The sequence below is a fragment of the Labrus bergylta genome, chromosome 7 (genome assembly GCF_963930695.1).
Source record: "Labrus bergylta chromosome 7, fLabBer1.1, whole genome shotgun sequence".
Lineage (NCBI taxonomy): Eukaryota > Metazoa > Chordata > Actinopteri > Labriformes > Labridae > Labrus > Labrus bergylta.
Window position 1 is genome coordinate 11,593,233 of NC_089201.1, and position 22,603 is coordinate 11,615,835.

General features: G+C 40.6%; 1 protein-coding gene across 1 annotated transcript; it reads right to left on the minus strand.

The window, feature by feature from the left end:
* Positions 1-349: 349 nt before the first annotated feature.
* Positions 350-19,871, minus strand: slc38a8a (solute carrier family 38 member 8a). Its single transcript, XM_065957461.1, has 10 exons — positions 19,562-19,871; positions 14,422-14,620; positions 13,514-13,670; positions 12,523-12,627; positions 11,463-11,520; positions 8,048-8,162; positions 4,451-4,598; positions 3,950-4,152; positions 3,821-3,872; positions 350-1,780 (listed from the first exon to the last, which is right to left on the minus strand). The coding sequence occupies exons 1-10, from the start codon at positions 19,763-19,765 to the stop codon at positions 1,678-1,680; spliced, it is 1,344 nt and encodes a 447-aa protein (XP_065813533.1). The 5' UTR covers positions 19,766-19,871; the 3' UTR covers positions 350-1,677.
* Between the last annotated feature and the right edge of the window lie 2,732 nt (positions 19,872-22,603).

Below are 22,603 nucleotides of genomic sequence, written 5' to 3' on the forward strand. Positions count from 1 at the left end.
ATCTTCAGTGTTACAGGGAACAAATTTTCCTCTGAGGACAGTTTGTGTTTAGAGTTATGAACATACACCACATAATCTGTACATTTCTTCAACTTTCACATTTCTCTACAAAAACTACATAGTGCACCTTTAATCTTAGAAGATGTTTATGTTGCCATTATCTTGTGTTACTTAAAAGTTGATGTGATAAGTGCAGACAGAAGGGGTAAATAAATGCTCTTCATGTCCGTCCGTGCACACAAACTTTAGGCCACATCAGTTCAGTCTGGATAGAAACAGGTGGTTACTGTTCCTCAAACAAGATATCTCATCAGATTATACAATCAGCAAGGAGATGCACATCCGTGGATGATATAAATATAGTCATTTATTCACTTCTCTTTTCCTTATGGTTCAATCTGACACATCATATATCAGTATGTAGCTTCTTTTCTTTTTTTTACACATACAAAAGGGATAACAAGATCAGACTTATTTACAGACATCCAAATATACTGAAATATATCCTCCCTCCCTTCCCCTCTGGCACCCCTTACCACTCAGTATTATGTAACTCTACTCTGTGTATTACAGTGCAGATTGTGTAAATGACTCCAGGTTAACTTCATGATTTGCTGCTTGTTCATTTTGAGTTTTAAAGAGCCCATATTTTGCCCTTTTTGGGGTTCGTATATTTAATCTATGTACCTACTTTTGTACGTCCACAACAGATAAAGTCCGAAAAAAGTGTCTGTTTTCATGTACTGCTCCTCCTTGCTCCCTCTATGCTCTGAGTCCGTCAGCTGCACTCTGTTGAGCCCACACTGTTAGACCCCACGTGGGCCAAGTCTGCTCTGATTGGTCTGCCGATTCCGCTCTGTCGTTATTGGTCAGTTGCTCAGCACGCGTCTCGGAAATTTCAACATGAGCTGCAGGGCTTAGATCAGTGATCTCACACTGACAATGACGTCACACTGACACATTTTTATCGAGGGGGCCTAGAACCGAGTGTTACATGCGGCTAATGCTACAGCTAACAGGAGGACGTAGGAGAAGCCGCGTTTCCGTGGACTTTGAATTTTTGCACATAGATGTGCCTAAACATGCACAGGACACTTGGAAAACACACTAAAGAGCATATAAAACCAGAAAAAGCATAATATGGGACCTTTAATAACTTATGTGTGTTGTTCATGTGTATCCAAAGTTAGAGTGTAAAATAGTGTTAAAAAAATGACTTAGAAAATAAGCATTGGTAAAATTACACTGCTCACTGTCAGTGTAAGGCAGCATGCTCTGTAAATATATTTAAAAATATATTTCTGAATACAGCCCGGTGTTAAACACATTTGCACAAACATGCACGTTGGAAGTGAAAACCGCAGATGTACAACAAACTGTTCAAACTGCAGAAATACCTGAGGAGTTCAATTAGACCATCTTAGGTAAGCACAGCTCACTACCAAGAACTATTATACCTCATGAACATTAAACTTGACTCTAGATTAGCTCATTGTGGTTACAGCAATAAGTAGCACGCTTTGAGGGCTACTTGTTTGTTCAAGGGTCAAGTCCTTTTTTTTAAGAGTCCCAGTGGCCATTATTCACAACGGGCTCTTTCAGGGAGAGGAGATGAGGGAGTACGAGTAAGGATCTAGTCTCCAGAAGCACTATGGATATGTAAGGGAGGAGGAAACATCAGATCCTTCCAAGGACCTGCATGACAGCCGTGGTGGTGCTCTGGCCGAAAATGAAAGCTCCGCAGATCAAGGTCACAACCCCCCAAAGTGTGAGGATGACTCTGGAGAGGAGGAGGTCGAGAGACAAAAAGAGAGGTCACTAAAGAAAACACAGCAAGCATCACTTCGATTAGTCAGTATAAAATAATGCTGTGTCTGTCTGTTCTTTTTCAGAAGATTTCAACACCTGACACTGATTTCAAGGCATCCCCTCACGGAGGTAGAGCTCATATTAGGACTCTGAGAGGAAGAGGAATGTTGATGGAAATTGTTGCAAACACACTTTGAGGATATTTAAACTTTAATTGATTGGATGTGTCACAGCCATTACTGCAGCTCACAGCGTTGCCAAAATAATCAACGGTCCAAAATAGCCACTTTACTGTTGATTGCACGGCTCTTTAATTACAGCACCCTACAGTGCTCCAACAACCACATTATTTAAAGTTTGTACTAAATAATTTTATAGATATTCCGAATAAGCAAAACTCCAAGCCTTGAGGTATTAGCTCTCCTGACCTCTATGAACATATGAACATTTAGAGAATGAGAAAAAGAGCTTGGCAGAGAAGTTCAAGCTTTTACTGATCCCTCAGAAGCCCGGCACAATACACAACACATCGCTAAAATCTGATGAGGGTCAATGTCCAGTACAGTACATTCATTTAATACAAAAAGGAAAACAGTGCTTTTTTTGTCCTGCTGATGTCAGTGTTTTTTTCTGCTGATGTCAGTGTTTGCAAAGCCTTACACACAGAACTTGTAATTTGGGGATGTCCTGAATAGGAGCAGTGGGCACCCGAGGCCAAACACCACACTCCATTAAATGTAGTTCAATTGTAAGAATGTTTACTTTATTCATTTCAGCTTTGTGTGACTGTCTTTCATTTGGTTGACAATTACTGCTCTCACCAGCCCGGGAGAAAATACCCAATAAACAATCTTTAATTCTGAAAAAAAGATGGACACAACAAAATTAACACTCCTATAAAATACTGTAGTTCACTCATGCTAGTGAGAGAAAAAGCTGGAACCAAAGCATAAATACAGCAGAAATCAAGTATATCCTCTGTAAATGTCTCTGAGTCATGACTGTTTATAATGAGTGAGAAGTGTGAGTCCTGCCAGCTGTGCTGTTGTTGGAGCCGTGTTAACAACATGTTTTAGTAACAGACTAGAGAAAAGAAGAATAACATAGCCTACTCACTGCTTATTTGATATGGATGTCACAAATAAGTGTCTTTAGATCTCTGTCATTCTGTGTCAATTTATGTGCAATGTGAAGCTATGAGTTAACCAAAGTGTGCTAACATTAGCCTGCTAAAACAACAATGCAGGCCACAGGCAAATGCAGCTCCAGCCAAGGACAATTTTGTGAGTGCACTTAATGGTGCTTATTTATAATGTGTTCTAAATGATAACTCCTTCGTGCGAATGCGAGTGGAGAGGGGTTGGACGTTTGCTGCTGGAGGAGAGCCGAGGCTTCAGTGTGTCCTCAAAAAGCAGTTTGTTTTGGTTTAATGATGGCGCTCCATGGCGACATCTACTGGATTAGAAAGTCACTTTGCTGTGATAAAAATGAAGATCTTCTGTTATGTTTTGCAGAACTCTGTAAGTGTCAGTCATATAAAATGGATTGATTTTAATGGCTTAAAAGTACTTGAAGAATGCGCTATGAAGCTATGTAATCTAAGAAAGTAGAGGTACCTGATTGGGACTCATAATTTATGACTTCAATCAGGTGTTTGGGTAACGACATAATGTGGACATCGCATGTGCAGAGATTAAGGCTGTTGAAAATGACACGTTTCATAAATGTGCTCAGTAAATTCCCTCTGTGCCTTTCCTATGTGCGAGACTTGTACAACTGGAACGCGAGTAAGTGTCCAAAATGTTCACACTTCAGTCAGCATGACTGAAGAAAAACATTTTTACTGAGTCTCTGACCGAAGACCAGACTTCAAATTCTGAAGGAGTCAACAAAGTGATTACCACCCACTCAGGCAGTTCACTTCATTGTCTCGTCTGTATTTCTTTTGGATTATCATTTAGATGTATATTTACAATACATTTACATTTAAATTAAGTTTTTTTTTCCTCACCTAGTCTTCCAGGAGACCAGCTCAGACTGCATTGCAAATATCAAGCAGAGTCCTGTTCAAACACATCACAAAGGTTTTTAGAGTTGCAGAAATGTTGTTGAGAATATGAATCTATAACCCGATTGTTACCTGGAAAGATGAAGATGAAGATGGCGCTGATGCCTCCCATGACGCTGATGATCTTGCTGATGTCTGGTATGCACGTGGCAATGAGCAGCGTCACAGTTATCCACAGGACTGTTAGCACGTAACGGCTGCGGCTTTCAAACTCCGCTGTTGTGACGTTACCACGTCGCCGCCGCCAATTTAGCAGAGGGTCCTGGATCACAGATCTGATGTGCAGGGAACAGAGGGTTTAAGATGGACCGGTAGAGCTACGGTCTTTATGCAAAACATTTGCTTTTGTAAAGACAAAAAAAACATGGAGACCTTCTCATGTCAGGAGTCATGTCTCCTTACATACAAACATCCTGTGCTGACATCGGGTCGAATTCACTGTAAATAAGACTCATCATGTGGGAATAAAGGATTAACATTCCTGATGAGTTTAGACAGTTTAATTTAACTGGCTTAGTTAAAAAAAGATCCAATCTTTTTAGAACCTTTCATTTAAGTGAATGATGGCCTGACCTGCCCAGCAGCAGGATGATGGGATAGATGGTGATGATAGAGACTCCGAACAGCAGCCGCGCGATGACCATCAGAATGTCATCCCCGGTGTATGACATTAGAATGTCAGCCTTCACATCCTTTCCAAATGTCAGGTACCCATAAACCCCTGCAACAATGAAGGAGGGATGTTGTTTACCCATCTATCAGCAACAAATACAGCATATCTAAAGCAGTAGAGAAAAAGTTTTCAAATAAAAACATGTCACTTATAATCAGTGGCTTACTGAGCAAACCTTAGCGTGTGGTGGAACAGGAGGTGTTCAGACAAACCCATATCAATCTCTCCTGACTGGTAATAGTTATTTCCTAACCTTTGCATTGCATTGTGGGTGAATAGCTTCTATAAATAGCTCAGTGTCACGTGCCGTAGTTTTGTGTGTTCTCTCTCTCTCTCCTGTGTGTGTGTGTGCTCCGCAGGTGTTGCTCCTCAGCCTCAGAGTGCCCAGCCACACCTGTGGCTAATTACTAATCAGGGGCAAACTATAAAGAGCAGGAGAGGAGGCTGCCAGCTGCCAGTTGGACTGCGTGTGTCTTTGACGTTGACAAATTTAGTGGGAGCCTTCTGTGGAAGGATTGTGTTTTGACTAAGGCCTTATTGTTCATATCTTGTTAGTTTCAAATTATGTTTAAGCTTGATTGGCTTCACTTATGTTTTGAAGAAGCTTGTTCTGTGTTTCACATTTTTGCTTTAGTTTGTTAATAAATCCATTTTAACTTGGATTACATTAGTTCCTATTTTCTTTTCCCTGGGTTTTAATTTATTGTTACTCCCCTCATCCCCTAGCCATCTTGGGGAATGTAACAATTTGGGGGCTCGTCCGGGATCCAAGAGACTTGGGAATTGTTGTAGGCTTAGTTTGTTTGTATACTGTACCTCTTTGGGATGCATTTTGTCGAGCCTTTAGTGTGTAAAGCTTCCTCAGTTTAGTTAGGGGAGTGACCAGTTGGGCTGTTGCAGTCCTTCCTTCGGCCACTCATTTTTTTGTTTTGCCTTTTCTTATTTTCGGGACAAATCCTGAGTGGGGAGTACATTCCCTGGTGGGGGTAGGCATTTCGAGGCTTCGGCCATTGATGCAGCCTTTAAATTCACCTCGAGCCCGGCAGGTCCCAGAAGACAGTTAGGTAGAGGAAGTTGTGTTTGTGTGTTGGCTAGTTGTGTTCTGTGATTTAGTTTGGCATCCTGCATCAACTTTACCCGGTTCATTAGTGAGGTGAGTGGAATGCAGCCAGTTCGTTTTGATTAGATTTGGTACATTTAGCAGTGGCTTATAGTGATAAGGCATTGTTAGCTCTGTTTTGTTATTTCCTGTAGTAGAGTAGCAGCTATGTCTTCTGTGTTTTCTGCTCGTCCGTGCTCCTCTTTGCTTGTCCCTGTTTTTGAAGAGTCTGAAGTTGAGTCTTTCTTTGTTGTGTTTGAGCGCATTGCCACAGTTTTGCGTTGGCCTAAGGATGTGTGGACAATGTTGCTACAGAGTAAATTAAAAGGTAAGGCCCTGGAGGTTTACTCTTGTTTGTCAATTGATGACACCCTTGACTATGACAAGGTTAAGGATGCCATTTTGAGTGTGTATGAGCTTGTACCTGAAGCCTTTCGACAGCGCTTCCTTAACCTGAGGAAGGCTCCCCACCAGACTTTTAATGAGTTTGCCATGGAGAAGAGGAAACTCTTAGACCAATGGTGCAGAGCTAGCAAAGCCACTGACTTTAGCTCATTGTGTGAATTCATGTTGTTGGAAGACTTTAAAAATTGTGTTCCAGAGCCAACTGTGTTGTACCTGGAAGGACAAAAGGTAACTTCCTCACAGGAAGCTGCATTTCTGGCAGAGGAGATTGCCTTAACCAACAAGGTAGTCTTTGTGGGTGAGTGTAAATGGCCTAAACTTGCACCTCAAAGCCTTCAGTCAGACAGGAAATGTTTCTATTGTCATAAAGTTGGTCACCTGATCGCTGATTGTTTTGCTCTGAAACGTAAACGTCAGTTTCGGAAATTGAAGGCCAAGGGTGTGAACAGGACCAAAAATGTTTCTCCTCGTGTTGAGTCCATGGCTCCTGATGTGAGCGCAAAATCTGTCTTAAACTGTGAAGTCTTTCCTACAGGAAATGAAGAGAGGTCATCACCTGCTGGTGACATTGAACTGTGCTTCAGGTGAACCTGAAGTTGTGTTGGAGCAGCTGATATCTGCTCCTAAAGTGTCGCTGCCACTGAATCAGGAGGATCTCTGGACAGGAAAGTGTTTCTTCCCCAACTGTGTGTTCAGGTCCAGCCATACCGAACCTCAAGAGGCGAAGGAGGAGGAGACAGAGACGATGTCCGTATTCTGCCAAGTGCCAGTTACTTTGGACTTTATGGGATGTGTGTCTGGTTTGGCAGTACGTTGTGTTGGTGAGCAAGGTGGTGGGTGTGATGGTTAGTAGTGTTGGATACATGTTGAATCACATCTCCTTCACCTTCTCACAGGTCTGAAAGTCTATAGATTCTGTTTGTTTCACTCTTTCCCCACTTCTGTTAGTTCTGTCACTGTCACATTGTGGTGTGTTACAGGTTGGCAGTGGTGTTCTTTATGTTGCTTCCACTAGATGATTTGTTTCCTAAGGCACTTTGGGGAGTAACTTGACTCAAATATTATGTGGTGGGTTTGAAATGATGAGATGTTTCAACCTTCAACCAGGAAAACAAACGTTAAGTTTGTTCTTATGGGGGGAGGTGTTACATGCCGTAGTTTTGTGTGTGTTCGCTCTCTCTCTCTCTCTCTCTCCTGTGTGTGTGTGTGTGTGTGTGTGTGTGCTCCCCAGGTGTTGCTCCTCAGCCTCAGAGTGCCCAGCCACACCTGTGGCTAACTACTAATCAGGGGCAAAACTATAAAGAGCAGGAGAGGAGGCTGCCAGTTGCCAGTGGGTCGTTGGACTGCGTGTGTCTTTGACGTCGACAAATTTAGTGTGAGCCTTCTGTGGAAGGACGGACGAGGAACAGGGAAGGTGAGGGCTCTAAAAGACACTGACACTTGCTTTTCTCACTCAGCACAGCTTGTTGTACAAAGTGGAGATAACGATGTATTAACAATATCCACATCTGTGCTGCTCCTTAATACAAAGCACCACACATCCGCGTTTCAACCTTTAATACAAAAGCACTAGATGTCATACTGTTTGAAAGGGGAAACTGAAATTCACAGAGCAAACATTTAAATATTTAAGGGATGCAGTGTGGACAGCCAGTGTACGCGATGCAACACAAAATATATCTCTTGGGGCTGTTGTTAGAGGGGTAGAGGCCGAATTCAAGATAGGGCATTTTTGTTTTTAATAAAATACACCTAGGCTGACCACTTTTATAAAACTCTCATTAACTTCCTCACATTAATTGATTCACTTGTTACCCAAAACATTTAAACCAATTAGTTATTTATAACAAAATGACATATTCTAAATGTCAATTAAGCATTCAAATATTGTGATGATTTTTAATATTTGAATGTGATTCTGCAGCCCTAGTGTACATGTTTTATACTTTTTAGGAAGTGAACAGATGTAAAAGGAAGTGGAGGACTGTCTGACCTGTGAGGGAGTAGATAATAAGACAGAAGATCATGGAGACCACAGAGATGAAGACCCAATGAGAGAGCCGCTGGTTCTCCATGCTGCTGTAGATGGCAATGGACGCCTCGTGGCACTGGAAACAGAAATGAGGTGAAAATAGAATACAATAATACAGCAATATTATATATTAGAGCCCAACCAATAATATTTGCCGATATTAGCATATCAAGTGACAATCATATTGGCTAACTTTATCACAGATACGTGCCGATATAACTAGATTTATTCACCAGTAAAATAGCGTTTCATTGCCGTAGTAACACTAGCAGTTCTTTCTGGCTGTCACAAGCAAAGTGTGCTTTATGGAATACAACAAGCATCATCAGTCTCCAGAGTGTCAAGCAGTGATGCACAGTTACTTTCCAGTTGAATGACCATCTTTTCTTTATATATATATATATATATATATTTTCCACAAGTGTTTGATAACTGTATTTTAGGGATCAACACAATATATGTATCTATATACATGTCTAGAGATCGAAGATAGATCTATGAAAGATATCGGCCAATATATTGGTATCAGATATTTTCTCTCTCCCTAATATCCATATCGACCCCCAAAAAACATATAGGTCGAGCCCTATATATATATATATATACGCATAACTAATATGGATACATTTTTTGATCAATTGTATCATCCATGTTTGAAATGTGGATTTCAACAAGTATTGTGTTTGCCTGGGAGAGACAAAATATAGATCCACTGACAGATAACCCTACATGTTATCCAGACAGATTGTTTGCCTCTTGTCTTCAACCTTGGATTCTTCTCATTTATTTGGAGCTCACCGTCCTGGTTGGGAATCCAAAGGTCTGATTATCCCTGATCTCTCTACTGGTGTGATGAACTGAGATGAGAGAGGAATTAAATGAAGGTTGTGTCTCTGAGTGGTACAATGGGGTGAGATAAACCATCCCCGAGGTCAGGATATAGACTCTTGTCCCCACTTGATCCCAGCTGCCATCAGCCAGTTTTAAATCTCACTTTCCCCCTTCCTGCCATCCCCTCCTCCGCTCCTCTCAGGATCTCATCAGCTCTCTTTTCAACCCTTTGCAGTGCAATCACCCTGAGGGAGCATGTCTCGGTGCGTGTTTGTCGGGGGACGTGCATCAGTCCTTCCGCGCCGTCCCTTTTATTAGATCTTGCCAGTATCCCTCTGGTGTTGTCTTGGAAAGTCACAAATCCATGCGTCTTTCTTTAGACTGACAGAATTGTCTTTTCTCATACTATAAAACCATGATATTAAAAATGAAATCTCACTCTGCAAAGCTCCCACAGAGCGCCCACCAAATGCTGACCTTCACACTGCACTAAGCAGGCTCTTCTGACAGAGACTAGGTCCTAAAGATTACTGAGAAATCCAACAATGCATCTTTCTTAATCCTTATGAAATGTGTTTTTTTTCCCCCCGTGACTGACTCTTTCTTGGCCATGAGCAGTGACTAACTGGACTATTGCCATCAGGGTGAGGTTGCCATGCAACCACTAGAGAATTTATATTCATGTAATTTTACACTACCAAAAATAATGTTCTGGCATTTGGTCTTTGCAGATTGTCAAATAGTAACAGGCATATACACAGGCTATAACATGCAGAATCAAAACCAGGACATTGCATTTACATGTTAAGCATCTCAGCAGCATGATGATATTTAAGGTTTGACGGCTTTTTACTTCAACTACATCTGTAAACTTGTCATATGACCAAAGTAAAACAACACTCTGCATGCCTCTGTGGTAGCACTGTGGAAAACTACACTCTAGTATGCCCATTAGAACCATTATGTCCTTTTGCTCCTCTATCACAGCCGACATTTCCCTCCTCCTTCCAGTGTTCTGTTTCAAATAGCGATTCATATTTTTAGCTTTGCTCCACAAGCCAAATCCATTCAAACATACCAAAGACTTAAGAAATGTCAATTTACTTTTTTACTTACTAGTGAGCTCCCATAAACGCCCTCTGTAGCCATATACGTAAACTGCAGACAAAGTGACAAGTAGAGAATGAACTCCTTATTTGTACTGCAGATTTATTTAAGAATTTACAAAACGGTTGACTTTTAGTTAAACATTTCTAATCCAATTAGTTAGTTGCATCGGATCTTAGTCATGCCAGAATATGGAAAGTCCCAGGACAGGAGACTTGTCTATGCAAGACACTACACTTCATGACTGAGAAAAATATGTGTATTGCCAACATGGTTAATCACTTTATGGTCACATATTGTGCAAAATACACTTTACCATGATGTTCCAACACTAATATGTGTCCCAAGCCTGTCGACAAAATCCTCCAATTATAAGAAAAGTCCTTTCTCTCCGTCTTCTGCCTGCTCTACTTTTCAGAAAATGTGTGCTCCAACAGGCCGTTGGACGGGGCGGAGGTTTGTTTTGTTGTTAGACTTGTATGTTTTATTTGAGAAGTGTAACGATCTATTCATTTCCTTAATGCAATAATTACATATTTTTTTCATTTTGAGTAAAATACACACTCCGTTCATTTAGCAGAAGTCTGTATGTATCTTTTCAGTGGCTGCTTCTGCAATGAGTGTTGTGAGTCAGACAAAACAACAAACGGGGAGCTTGCATGTAAGGAATACATCTTCAGTTTTTTGACTGAAGTTTACAGCTACCAACTACAGCAGGCTGCCTGCAGATCCTACACAGTCGAAACCAAACCAAGTGGAACCAAATTGTCAAGTGAACAGATCACGGATGTACCATGTTCTGTTGCACCACTACTTTAAATGGTAAATGGACTTGAGCTTATATAGCGCTTTTCTAGTCTTCCGACTACTCAAAGCACTTTTACACCGCAGGTCACACCCACCCATTCACACCCATTCACACACTGATGGTAGTGATCATAGTGTAGTATCATCCATCAGAAGTAACTAATCCCATTCATACACCACCACTGAAGCAGTGGGAGCTTATTAATTAATTAACACAGGGGTGACATAAGAGTCGAAGCGACGCCAGTGTGTGACTCGACATCCAAGCAGCAAACAGACGGACATCCACTACCTCCCCATTTTTGGTTCCTTTTCGTTTGACCAACTTCTAAACAACTGTTTGTGTGAAACCTGACGGTCAGAGCTCGCCGCTGACTGCTGACCGGAGGTAAGCCCACACACTACACCGCCAGCCAGCCTTTGTTTGTGAAGCCTATGTATCTTTGTGTTAGAGAATGAGCATCCCCTAGATGCCAGTCACATTTATGTATTCCCAACTTTGAAACCATAACTCTCCTTAAGCATGCCATGCATACATGAATAAGCATTCCTGATAACAGCCCAACAGTAACACAGATTTAATGTCCCTTAAAGGCATTTGCTCAAACTCATGTAATATTGTTGCACTCACTTGGAAACCAAAGCAGATGGTGGGGATGACGCTAAACATGGAGGCCCAGGAGCTGATCCTGCACAAAGACAAGAGGAGACACAAGAGTCATTTACTGGAGTTCACAAATGCCATGAGAAGAAAAAGAAACAAGCTTTATAAGGGCATCATTTATAATGTCGTGGCATTTAAAGATGCTTCATTCTAGAGATCATCCGTCAGTCACAGCCGCTCATCTGACAGGAGCAGCAGGGGTAGGCTACTGAGCGAGACACAGTGCTTTAACAACGGCACAGGAGTTCAAGGAAAGAGAGGAGGAAGTGGTTTGATCTACTTTGTCTGCCCTGGTGTCCTGGATTCAAAGCAGATTTATGGATAAGAAGCAGCCATATTTTCTTGGAGCAACCTTATAAAATAAACTTGCCCTGGTAAGTCAGTAGTTTCATCAAATAGTTAGAAAAAACATAGATTTTTAGATTAAATATATCTTTCCCCACTTTATTAATAACAACATAAATGAACTTCAATGGCACTTTTCAAATCTTCTGACTACTCAAAGCACAACAGGTCACACCTACCCATTCTCATTATGGCAGAGGTTGCTATGTAATTTGTCCATCAGTATTAAATGATTCATTCACACACTGCTGATGAAGCAGCGGGATCAACTTGGGGTTAAGTTTCTTGCCCAAGGACACATTGGGCATGTAGCTGAAAGAGCTGGGGATTGAACCCCGGACCTTCTGGTTGAGAGACGACCGACTCTCAGACAGCTTCCCTCAGTTAAGTAAACTGTTGGTTGGCTGAAAACTTCCTTGGAATCTGTGGCTCAGTGGTACAACCAAAACGGTTGGTGGTTCGATCCCCAGCTAATGCGGCCACATCAGTTCGAGAATGTGGTGCCCTTGCCTTACAAACTGAAGGACAGCACTGCACATCTAAATGGAACCAATACCTGTAAACATCTTCCCTAACACTATCTGAGTTCACGAGTCATTGTTACTACTGAACTGAAAAGACTGTTTGTAACCCTGGTGAATATGTTTCAATCATCCTACACATACACAAGTACAGTACATACCCACTGGTGTAAAGAGGGGTCGCATAAATCAGAACATGAGGCGTGGTGTGATATTTGATGATGATGGCAATGGTCAGGTAGGTCGCAGCCAGAGTACCTAGAACACTGAGACAGGACAGAGACAAAATACCAGTTTCAGACAGAGATCAGACAAACACAGACATGCAAGTCAAAGTGCAACAGATGTGAGAATCCCTGGAACAAAAGGGTCAGCATCTACAATGACATCATATCAATATGAGTTTACCTTTATATCCTCTATGTGGCTGATATGTGCTGATGTAAGCTGTGATTTGTGTATCATGTGGATAAGTGTGAATAATAAGTACAAGTATTTGTTTAAATATATACTCATGCAATAAATAAAGGAAATGTATGATTATGACTACAATGGAAATTCATTTATCTATTGTGTCAGTCTGTCCAGAAGCTTTAAAGGTCACATATTATACTACTTTTCAACAAGTTAAGTTTCAGAGCTCCCCAGGTCTGTGAAGTTTCTAGCTAAAAATTCACTCTGATCCAGTACATGATCATGCCTATAAACCCCTCTATTTCAGCCCTGCTCAGAACAGGCTGTTTCTGTGTTTGTACCTTTAAATGTAAATGAGCTGTGTCTGAACACGCCCCTCTAGAGGGGCTTGGACAGCTCGGGCTTTCTTGCACCATGCCCTATTGTTTACGGTGAAAAGGCAGACTCAGAGGGCAGAACAAACACCTAGCTGGGGGAGTGTCACCCAGCTGGGGGAGGGGTTCATCTAAAAGGGAAATCTCCAAACATACTGTTTGAGCACACATTTCCTAAAAAGTGGAGCAGGAAAAAGACAGAAAGGAAGGACTTTTCTCATAACTGTGGGGTCATTTACAAGCTGGTTAAAATCACAAGTAATAAAACTGATTGTAATACACATACTATATTAACATGTCTTATCTCATAAACTTCATCATGTGCTTTTACAAAGCCTTAGATGTAAATGTCTGGTCACCTGACCTGATGTATTTCTGAATGCTGATTTCTTTGGGGATGGACATAGGCAGAATGAGGAGGATGCAGAGCAGCGTTAGGGCGAAGCGCTGGTCTGTGTAGAAGTGATACGGCATCTCTGACTCCGGCAAGCCAGTCACCAGCTCGTACAGGGAGCCACTCACTGAAAAACAAAAACACAGACTTTAGATGCAAACTGTATTTGTTGCATATAAAAGGAATATACGGGTCTGATTTAAACTCTTTATAGTGCATGATAAAGTGCATAAAAATATGTCAAACCACCTATTGCCATTTAAATGGTGCACAATCTAGGTGCAAATGAAAGCACATTGCACACAGGTGTTCTTACTTAGTCTCTTTAGTCAATACATGGCTGTCTTTTAGGCTTAACATGAATCACAATAAAATAAGTAAAAGTCACCATCATAATCTTACAGGCCACAGGCTATAGCCTACTAGGGCAATTTACGAGGTGAGAGCTCAAAGGAAATATTTCCTTGTTTCACTCAAATCTTTTAGGCCAGATTTGACAAATTGCATCACCAAAATCAGCTGGTTCTCCTGTTTCATTTGACTGAAAGCCAAGATGTTAACAATGGGGCGAAGTTACGTTTGGTTTAGATATCAGTGCAGCTGTCTGCTGACTGGAACAAGATGATCAACCGTGCTCCGGGGAGAACCGCAACAGCCCTATTCACTGCGCATTTCCACCTTCCTCTCAAGTCAGAATCATTTTAATCAGATTGAAGGAATGTTGCACATTTGAAGCACATACTTTGACGAAAGTGTTAATCAGTGAATTATGGATTTCTTTACAGATGGATGTTGAAAAGATTTCTGTTCAAATCGTGATGAAAAAACCACAAGACAGAACTTTATGCTATATTTGCACATACAGCAAACCAACTCACACTTCTCCAGCTGGTCATCCGCTATAACCAGAAAGGCCACAGAGATCATGAAGAGGTTGAAGACGAAGCAGATCTCACACAGCTGACCAATGGCTGGCCCACACACCTCCTTCACAACCGCCTGGTACGTGCACTGGCCACTGATGGACGAGGAGTAACCAAGGATGATCAGACCACTGACCAGGAACACGAGAGAGACCTAAGAGAAGATGGAAAGAAAAATGATGGACCCAAGAGATAAAGATGACATATGTTCAGGCAGGATATTTCTATTTATTTGCTCTCTTAGGGTTTGAACTTTGAGCTTATAAAGCAGCTGAAGACCCATCTGTTCAGACTTGCCTTTGTTTGAACAGACTGTATTTGATTTTTGACATGACTGTCTGCTTGTATTATCTCTGTTCAATTCTTTATTGTGAAGCACTTTGTGACATCTGTTCTTGAAAGGTGCCACATAAATAAACTTTACTTACTTAAAACATTTTACCTCACCATCAAAAACAACATCAACAACATATTTTAGAGTAGGGATCTGCATGTTTACTAGACTAGTAAACGATTAAACATTGGCACCCTTGTGAGTATAGTGTTTTTAAGTTAGCCCTCAATGTTGGACAAATATTATGGACAAGCTGTTATAGTGCCACTGACCACTAGCTGGGGCTGCAGCCATAGGCTGGGTGTAGCTCAGGTTACTGGGCTTTCTCTCTTCGCTCTACTGCCCTGATGTAAGCCAAACAATGCTTTAGAAATTTGGAACAGTAGGTGTGCTGCTTTTACCCCATTGCTGAAATGTGTTTGTATCAGAAAAAAAATAACTTACCTAACATATGCTTTCATAATCAAATCAACAAGGGTATGGTAATGTATCTTAGATCAATTTCACCATAATAGTTCAGCTTAGCATCTAAAAATTGGTACGAGCACAAAGTAAAAACTGTTGTAAAAATTCTATAAATAATATAAGTCAATCTTTAATCCAAAAACTAATCTGTTTATCAACTAAATTCAGTGTTGGCAGTGTGCAATAGTGCAACTAGACAATAAGTCAAGTAACGAATCCCAATGTTTGGTCCAAAGACACATGGACATGTGGCTGCAGGAGCTGGGGATCAAACCCCCAACGTTACTGTTGAGAGACAACCAACTCTACCCACTGAACCACAGCCGCCCTGCTCTGGCTTTCTGTTCAAACTATGATTGTCCAGACAACGCTGTAGGATTTCACTATGTGCTATCTAGCTAGACAGTTATAAAGCCAGAGCACCATTTTTCAAGCCCAGCGCAGTTTTGGCAGATGGCTGCTGATCTTGGTTGTGCCCAAGATTTCTGCCTAACATTTTTTTTCTTGCCTCTGTGACTTTGCATAATGTTGCTTAGTGCTGTGCTCATGATGGATTAACATTGGTTCTTTGTAATGTAGTAATGAGTAAGGTCTTTTACTTAATCTTATTTAATATTACATAAGAAAGAGTAAGGTCTTTCACCAGCTTTATGTAAAGCGTTTTGAGATGACATCTGTTAAGAATTATACAAATAAACAACAACAATACAAATAAAGATTGATTGGCTTAACGTTGCAGTAAGCTACCAAGGACTAACAAACATTTTTAAGCAGAAAATCGCTGTCATCATTGCCCTCCTTGGTTTTTCTCTGCATGTATGATTCTACTTCTTTGACGGTCTTTATCAGCAGTACCATTCACACACTGATGGCAGAGGTTGCTATTGACCATTAGAAGTAACTAATCCCATTCATACTCATTCATACGCCGCGGACAAAGCGGCGGGAGCAACTTGGGGTTAAGTGTCTTGCCCAAGCACACATCAGACATGTTGCTGCAGGAGCTGGAGATTGAACCCCCAACCCTCCAGTTGAGAGACGACCGACTCTACCAACTGAGCCACAGAGCCCACAGACAGAATCCTTATCCGGGCTTACAGACATTTGGAGCGGAATGCAAACACAGTCGAAATCAGCAATGTGACACTTCAGGACACACTGAGTGTACCAGCTCAAAGCAGGAGAAAACATCGTCAACAGGACGACAAGAAAGGGCTCTCAGCTGTAGCAGTTTGGAGATATTTGGGCTTTTTACAGTCCAACAAAAATCAGAGTAAAGTGCTCTGTTAACTGTGCCAAAGACAAGTGCAGCTAAAACGGGAAACACCACAAACCTTTCCCACCATTTAAAACAATATCGCCTGTTAAAAACACACCAAAGGAAAGAAATGACCAAACGTCACAAACGAGTGTTAGTGTGGACCATATTATAAATAATAATAATATATACAGTCTATGGTGTGGACCCACAGTAAGCCCCGTGCCAGTAAGTGTTACTCCACAGCACCTAACTGTCTTATAAGCATTTATCGGCACAATGCACTGAGCTTATGATGGTGAAATGTCCCGGTTTAATTATAGTTTGGCATGTAATCACAATAAAGAATAATTTAACCACAATTAACCTTCTGGTTTTTTTTTTAACTTTCACTCAGGAGCAAAAATCAACCTTTAAATTTGAAAGAAATAATGGTTTAACATTTATTGTGATAATTATCGATATCGACTGATACGAAATGTTTTGTCGTGATAATGTTTTTTTTCATATCACCTATGTGCAGGTGTCCCTTACTGCTGAGTTATGTTGTTGGACAAAACTAAGAGAGAGCATTGTCATAAGGTATTGTAGCTTATGGTTGTAATCGCTAAAAATATCAAACTACCTTCTTCTGATATTCTTGTGCAACTAGCTCGCTAGTAGAGGTGGGGTAAAAAATCGATACAGTATAGTAGCGCGCTATTTTGTGAGGCGATATCATATCGTCTCATGGTGGCCAAGTATCAATATTTTTAATGAGATTTTAGATTTAGCTTTTTTAAATTTTGAACTGCTGAAGGGGTTGCACAATTCATTTTGAACAAGTTGCATTGTTAAGAATTCATGTTAAAGTTCAATTAGACTTAAAATACAAATTAAAAAAACTGAAGTGAGATGAACAGACTGAGAATTGTATCTTATTTGACAAAACAGTTCTTGATTTAGTTTTGTGTAGTGGACATAATATGTAGTTAAAAACCTTAATCACAACATCGCAAAATGTGAAAAAAAATCGCAATAGAATCGTATCATGTCTGGAGTATCGCGATAATATCGTATCGTGGTGATTCCCACCCCTACTTGCTAGCATTAAAATTTTACAAAACTGAATGTACTGATGCTCAAAGACTGCAAAAGGAAAAGTGTACCCACAAGGGAATATATGCAAATGTATATAGGCATATAACATTCAATCATATGTTTACTACAGTTATAGCTTGATCAGGCCATTCAATGGACTTCTGCTTGTCGCAGTAAGCAATGAGGGAGAATTTATTGACGGAAGAAATTCTGTCATCACTAGGATATGTGATGATAGGGCCACTTTTATCTTGTTACTATTGGACCTTCTTCTGGTTGACCTTGATAACATTTTCTACATTCTCTACACTTTACTTTTATACAACTGCAACGCACGTTAGCTTATGGTCATATCCAAAGACAGACAACAACGTGAATTCTGCTATGCCATTACTCCTATGCCATGCATTTATGCTACGTGACTTCCAGGTCAAATCCCGGCACAGGACTATGGAGTTTTTGCAGAACGCCCAGTTTGGGTCTGATTTAGGAGTATACATACAAAAGGAAATCCATCTTAAACCAGATTAGCTAGGTGTTTGTCAGACTTTGAGAAATTCCACTCAGTAAGATTTCAGTCAGACATTTGTACAAGCTTTTTAAAAGTTCAGTTTAAGTTGGATTTATACAATAAATCAACTTTTCTAACTGCATGTAAACAAACTGACTGGTGGAGCGAGCTAAAATGTTTGGATGGACTTATCAGTTACAGTATTTTTCTTGATTTGGCCGAAGCATTTTATTCATTGAAGGGAAGCAAAGATAATTTCAACTGCCTACCCTATAGCTTTGACTGTGAATCATACAACCCTAAGCTGTATTAAGCACTTCAGATAAATCCAGTAAAAACTTTTTTTTAATTTTTATTGTAGATATGGTTTAGGTAACTTTTTCTATGAGGCGAAAGAAAGAAAGTGTAAACAAATGTGAGCTCTGAAGCGTTTGATTAGACAGGAGTGCAAAACAAGCTTTCCAATATCGCAAGCTGATGAATTATCTTCAATTTGTATCTCACACAAAAACCCTCGGCATCTATCTGAATACCAATGATGTTGATTACCATGGTAACAGTGAAGCTTAAAACCACTTAACTTTCCTAACCCTGTGTTTGTGATACATCTTTACTATAAAAGGAAAATAACATCAGAGTTGGCTGTAAGCTGATTTTACACATTTTGGTTACAACATTTTAAATACAGAATATTTGAGTCAATGTAGCCTACGACCAAATTTGTATTTTGCATGATAAATAGCCTACATGATTATCAACACAAAGGGTTTAAAGGACCAGGCACAAGAGAAAAATAGCAAGTAGGAGGAACTTTTTTTCTTGCATTTTGAAGAAATAGAAATAGTCTCCCCTTATATCATCTACTTCCTAAACCTACTGAGGATAAAACAAAATAAAATGAGGCCTACTGTTTAGATTTATGCTGGGTCTGGGATTTAGCCCATGACAGAGATTCCAGCTTTCATCGTCAAAGAAATAAACAGCTGTGATAGAAAGGGCATTCACAAGAAGTTCTGACACAGCTAAACAACACAAAAACATTTTCAATATTGCTTTGCTGCGAGAAAAAAAAAAAAAAAACTGGAGAAAGCACTTAGACTGCAGAAAAGTCAGACTGGGTGGACAAAATAGATCTTTAAAAAAAAGGTGCTGAGGTCTATCATGGCCTCTCCTGTCAGGTGGAACAGATCACAATCTCCTTAATTGATCTCAGTGGACCTAAGCCTTCAGTCACGTTAGATAAGATGCATCCACCCTATGGCAAGTTATTCAAATAAATATCCAAAAGTTAGCCTTGCAGCTGATAAATAACCTTGAAAGCAGTTGGCTGCATCAACTTTTGAGATCTCTGCCAGAACTCCGAAGTTTAAAAACTCTATTTTTAAGTGTTGAAATAACTTTATGTGTTTTTTTTGTTTGTTTTTTTTAATTTAAAGATAATGCTCACCAGCTCCACGGTGACTGCGCTGCGGATGCCCCCGGCTCTCGCGAAGGCCCAGGGGAAGTTAAGAAGTCCGGCTCCGAGTGCAGATTTCAGCATGATGAAAATGGCTCCCATAGAACCGAGCCGAGGCCCGGCCACTACATCCAGCGGGGGCTTTGAAGAGGCTGAAGCCAGCAGGTTAATGCTCTCTCTGGCTAACTCCTCCATGCTTCAACCGGCTGGAAGCTCGCGTCTGGACACAAGCAGGTTGGATACATAAACCCGAGCCAGCTGCCGGTTTGCTATCCACCACTCCCTGGTGTCGGGTCTCGGGTCTCGGTGCTGTGCTCTGTGGGCCGGGCCGCCCACTGAGCAAGGTGAGCCGGATGGAGGAAGGAGGGAGGGGTCGGTGGATGGCTGCTGCTGCCTTCAAGCGTTAAGAAAGGTAAACCTAATGATAGGCTCCTGAACTTTTTCAATGAAATAATATTTTGTCATAGGGTTAATTAGATTGCTGCGATACAGTTTAAATAAAATAAAAAAACTAAATGACAGAAAATATGTCGACTTGACAATTGGCCTACTGAAGGCTACTTTGTGGAAACTCTTCGTATCACAACAAATTAAAAAAATAACTTTTAGGCCCAGTGTTGTTTGATGAGTTCATGAAGCTATTTCATCTCTTCATTTTTTCTCTTCATGTGCTTGAAGTAGGCCTAGCCAAGTACAAAAGTAAAAGAGAATTTGCTGTTTGAGGTTATTATATTTGCTTAAAGTTCATTTTCATCTGCAGATAGCCTACACTAAAGACAAATAGCCTACACCAACACTGGGAAAAAAACTGGAAACAATACAATAGTAGGCTAGAGATATGCTACTAAAAACCACAATTTCAGCATGAAGTTTAGGTTTTTATACACCAAAATGTTTTCAAACAATAAACCTGACCATTAAAATTAGGGCAGCTGTTACAAGGTACAAAGAAACATAACAGATAAGGGTAGGAGATAAAACAGACCAAAGTGTTTGTCTCTTTAAATCCTGAAACATGTTTTGGTTTTGTCTAAATCCTCAAATAAATGTGCACAAAAGAGATAAGGTAAAAATTAGGGACATGGGTGTGTGTGTGTGTTAGGCTGTCAAATCTCCGGATGTCAGTAAGTGAGGGAGAACAAAATGTGGGGAGCAGGAATGGGAAAGTCAGTGGAATGAGGAGAGCTGTATGGATGAAGTAAGGATAAGAGAAAGATCGCACAAGGGACACAACTTGCCGAAGGATGGGGATGGTAGGGGTATAAGAGGGGTATAATAACGGAGATGTGGACTGTGGGATGTAAAATAACTTCTTTGTGGTCCAGAATGTTCTGTGTCCCTACTGGACGAAATTTAAGTTAGTCAAAGTCAAATATAAATGAATAATGGAGCTGTGACAGTCCCACATGGACAAGATCATATTCAAAAAGGATCAGATCGCTGATCTTTTCTTGTATGTGGGTCAAACAAATCTGATAACACTCTTTGGTTGGATGAAATGTCAAATCCACAAAAGGCTCATAATGTAAGCAATATTCATGAGGAACAAGATCCTGCCCTTACGTTTTGAGGAAAGGATGTTAGATAGATATAAGCCGTCTGTCTGAAAAGCACAAACGCTATTTAGCAGTGTTTTCTACTGCTCATTGTCAGGTAAATTAGCTTTTATTTGAGGATGATGTAACTAATGGAACTGCAGCTTGTACAGCCTTTTTTACGCAGTCAGTCCTTTAATTTAAAAGCTTTTATCATCTTTGTCTGTGACATCAACACAAAGCAGGATTGTTTTTGTTTATGACTCATATTTCAGATAAACTGTTCAATATAAAGCCACAGCATGTGGGAGACATCAACAAACAATTTCTTTCTTGAGAACTTGAGTAACTTACTTTTACAGCCAGTAGATCAGTAGAGTACATCAAAAGAAAAAACAATCAGTTTTAGATTGAACCCGTGGGTTCGAGCCGACTTCTGAAGGAAAGGAGGAACGAGGAATGTATCAGTAAGTGATGTGCAGATTGGCATCGTGAACCTTTCTGTTCATTGATTTTGAGTAACTTTGGGGGACAGCTTTTAATTTGATATAAGCGAGTTTAGTAGGTATTGAAAAATCTACTGTTTGATGGGTTCCATTGAAGTTTCGATACTGATATTCAAGGTCTTCAGAGGATGAATCCCTCTGACTCCTCTTCACCGTGCTTCACTATGAAGAAGCAAGCAGGTGTAGTTGCAATACAAACCTTGCAACTTCAGTATGTTATTTATTTCTGAAACACTGGGCTGCAAGGCTATGCTGGTTGGTATTTCAAATGATGGTCATAAAACTTAATTGGTGCCTCTCATTTGATTCCTAACGAATCTTTCAAATGATTCAGATGTTAGTTGATTGGTAACTATGCTTTTGATAAAGCATAGTTTTGTTGGGCTTGGGCAGGATATGCTTTTCTGTGTTAAAAGGTTACGTCTAAGTGAAGTGACAAGGGGGTTGGTGTCTCAACATTGAGCTCTTTCTGATTTTGGGTGTGTCTTATTTCATTCCAAGTCATATGAACCGCAATTACAGCTTATCTCTAAAAAAAGTGTATTCATCTGGTGAGGCCTCACTAAAACTTGGACAGTACTGCATCAAGTTTTCCCTGAGACAAATAGAAACTATGAAGGACTGGTGAAAGAAGTTTAAAGAAAAAGACATGAGCGAGTGTGACGGCAGGGGAAGCTGGAGTGTAGATGCCAGCCAAGCTTTCATGCTCGCTCAGACATTAAGGATAAAGTGAATGGAGAGAGGTACAGGTTGGTGGTATGCATGATGAGGGAAGAACTGGTGAATTGGTGGGAGGGTTGAGGGTTCAGCTCATAGCCGCCACGGTGTCTCTTTCAACTGCCTGTCCAGGATGTGAGCAGGTGACCTGATTGGCCCGACAGGAAGTCTTGGCATCTGGGAACCGTGAAGGGAAAGAGGGCATGTGACCTCCACTCACCATCAGCTTTCCCAAATCTTGTTAGCACAGCTAGCTGGCTCTGGGGTCGTTTCCC

Coding starts and splice junctions, on each gene's coding strand:
- slc38a8a (XM_065957461.1), bottom strand. CDS start 19,765: ATGGAGGAGTTAGCCAGAGAGAGCATTAACCTGCTGGCTTCAGCCTCT. Junction 12,628..13,513: donor AGCATTCAGAAATACATCAG/GTCAGGTGACCA, acceptor GTCCTGTCTCAG/TGTTCTAGGTACTCTGGCTG. Junction 3,873..3,949: donor CTTCATCTTCATCTTTCCAG/GTAACAATCGGG, acceptor GTGTTTGAACAG/GACTCTGCTTGATATTTGCA.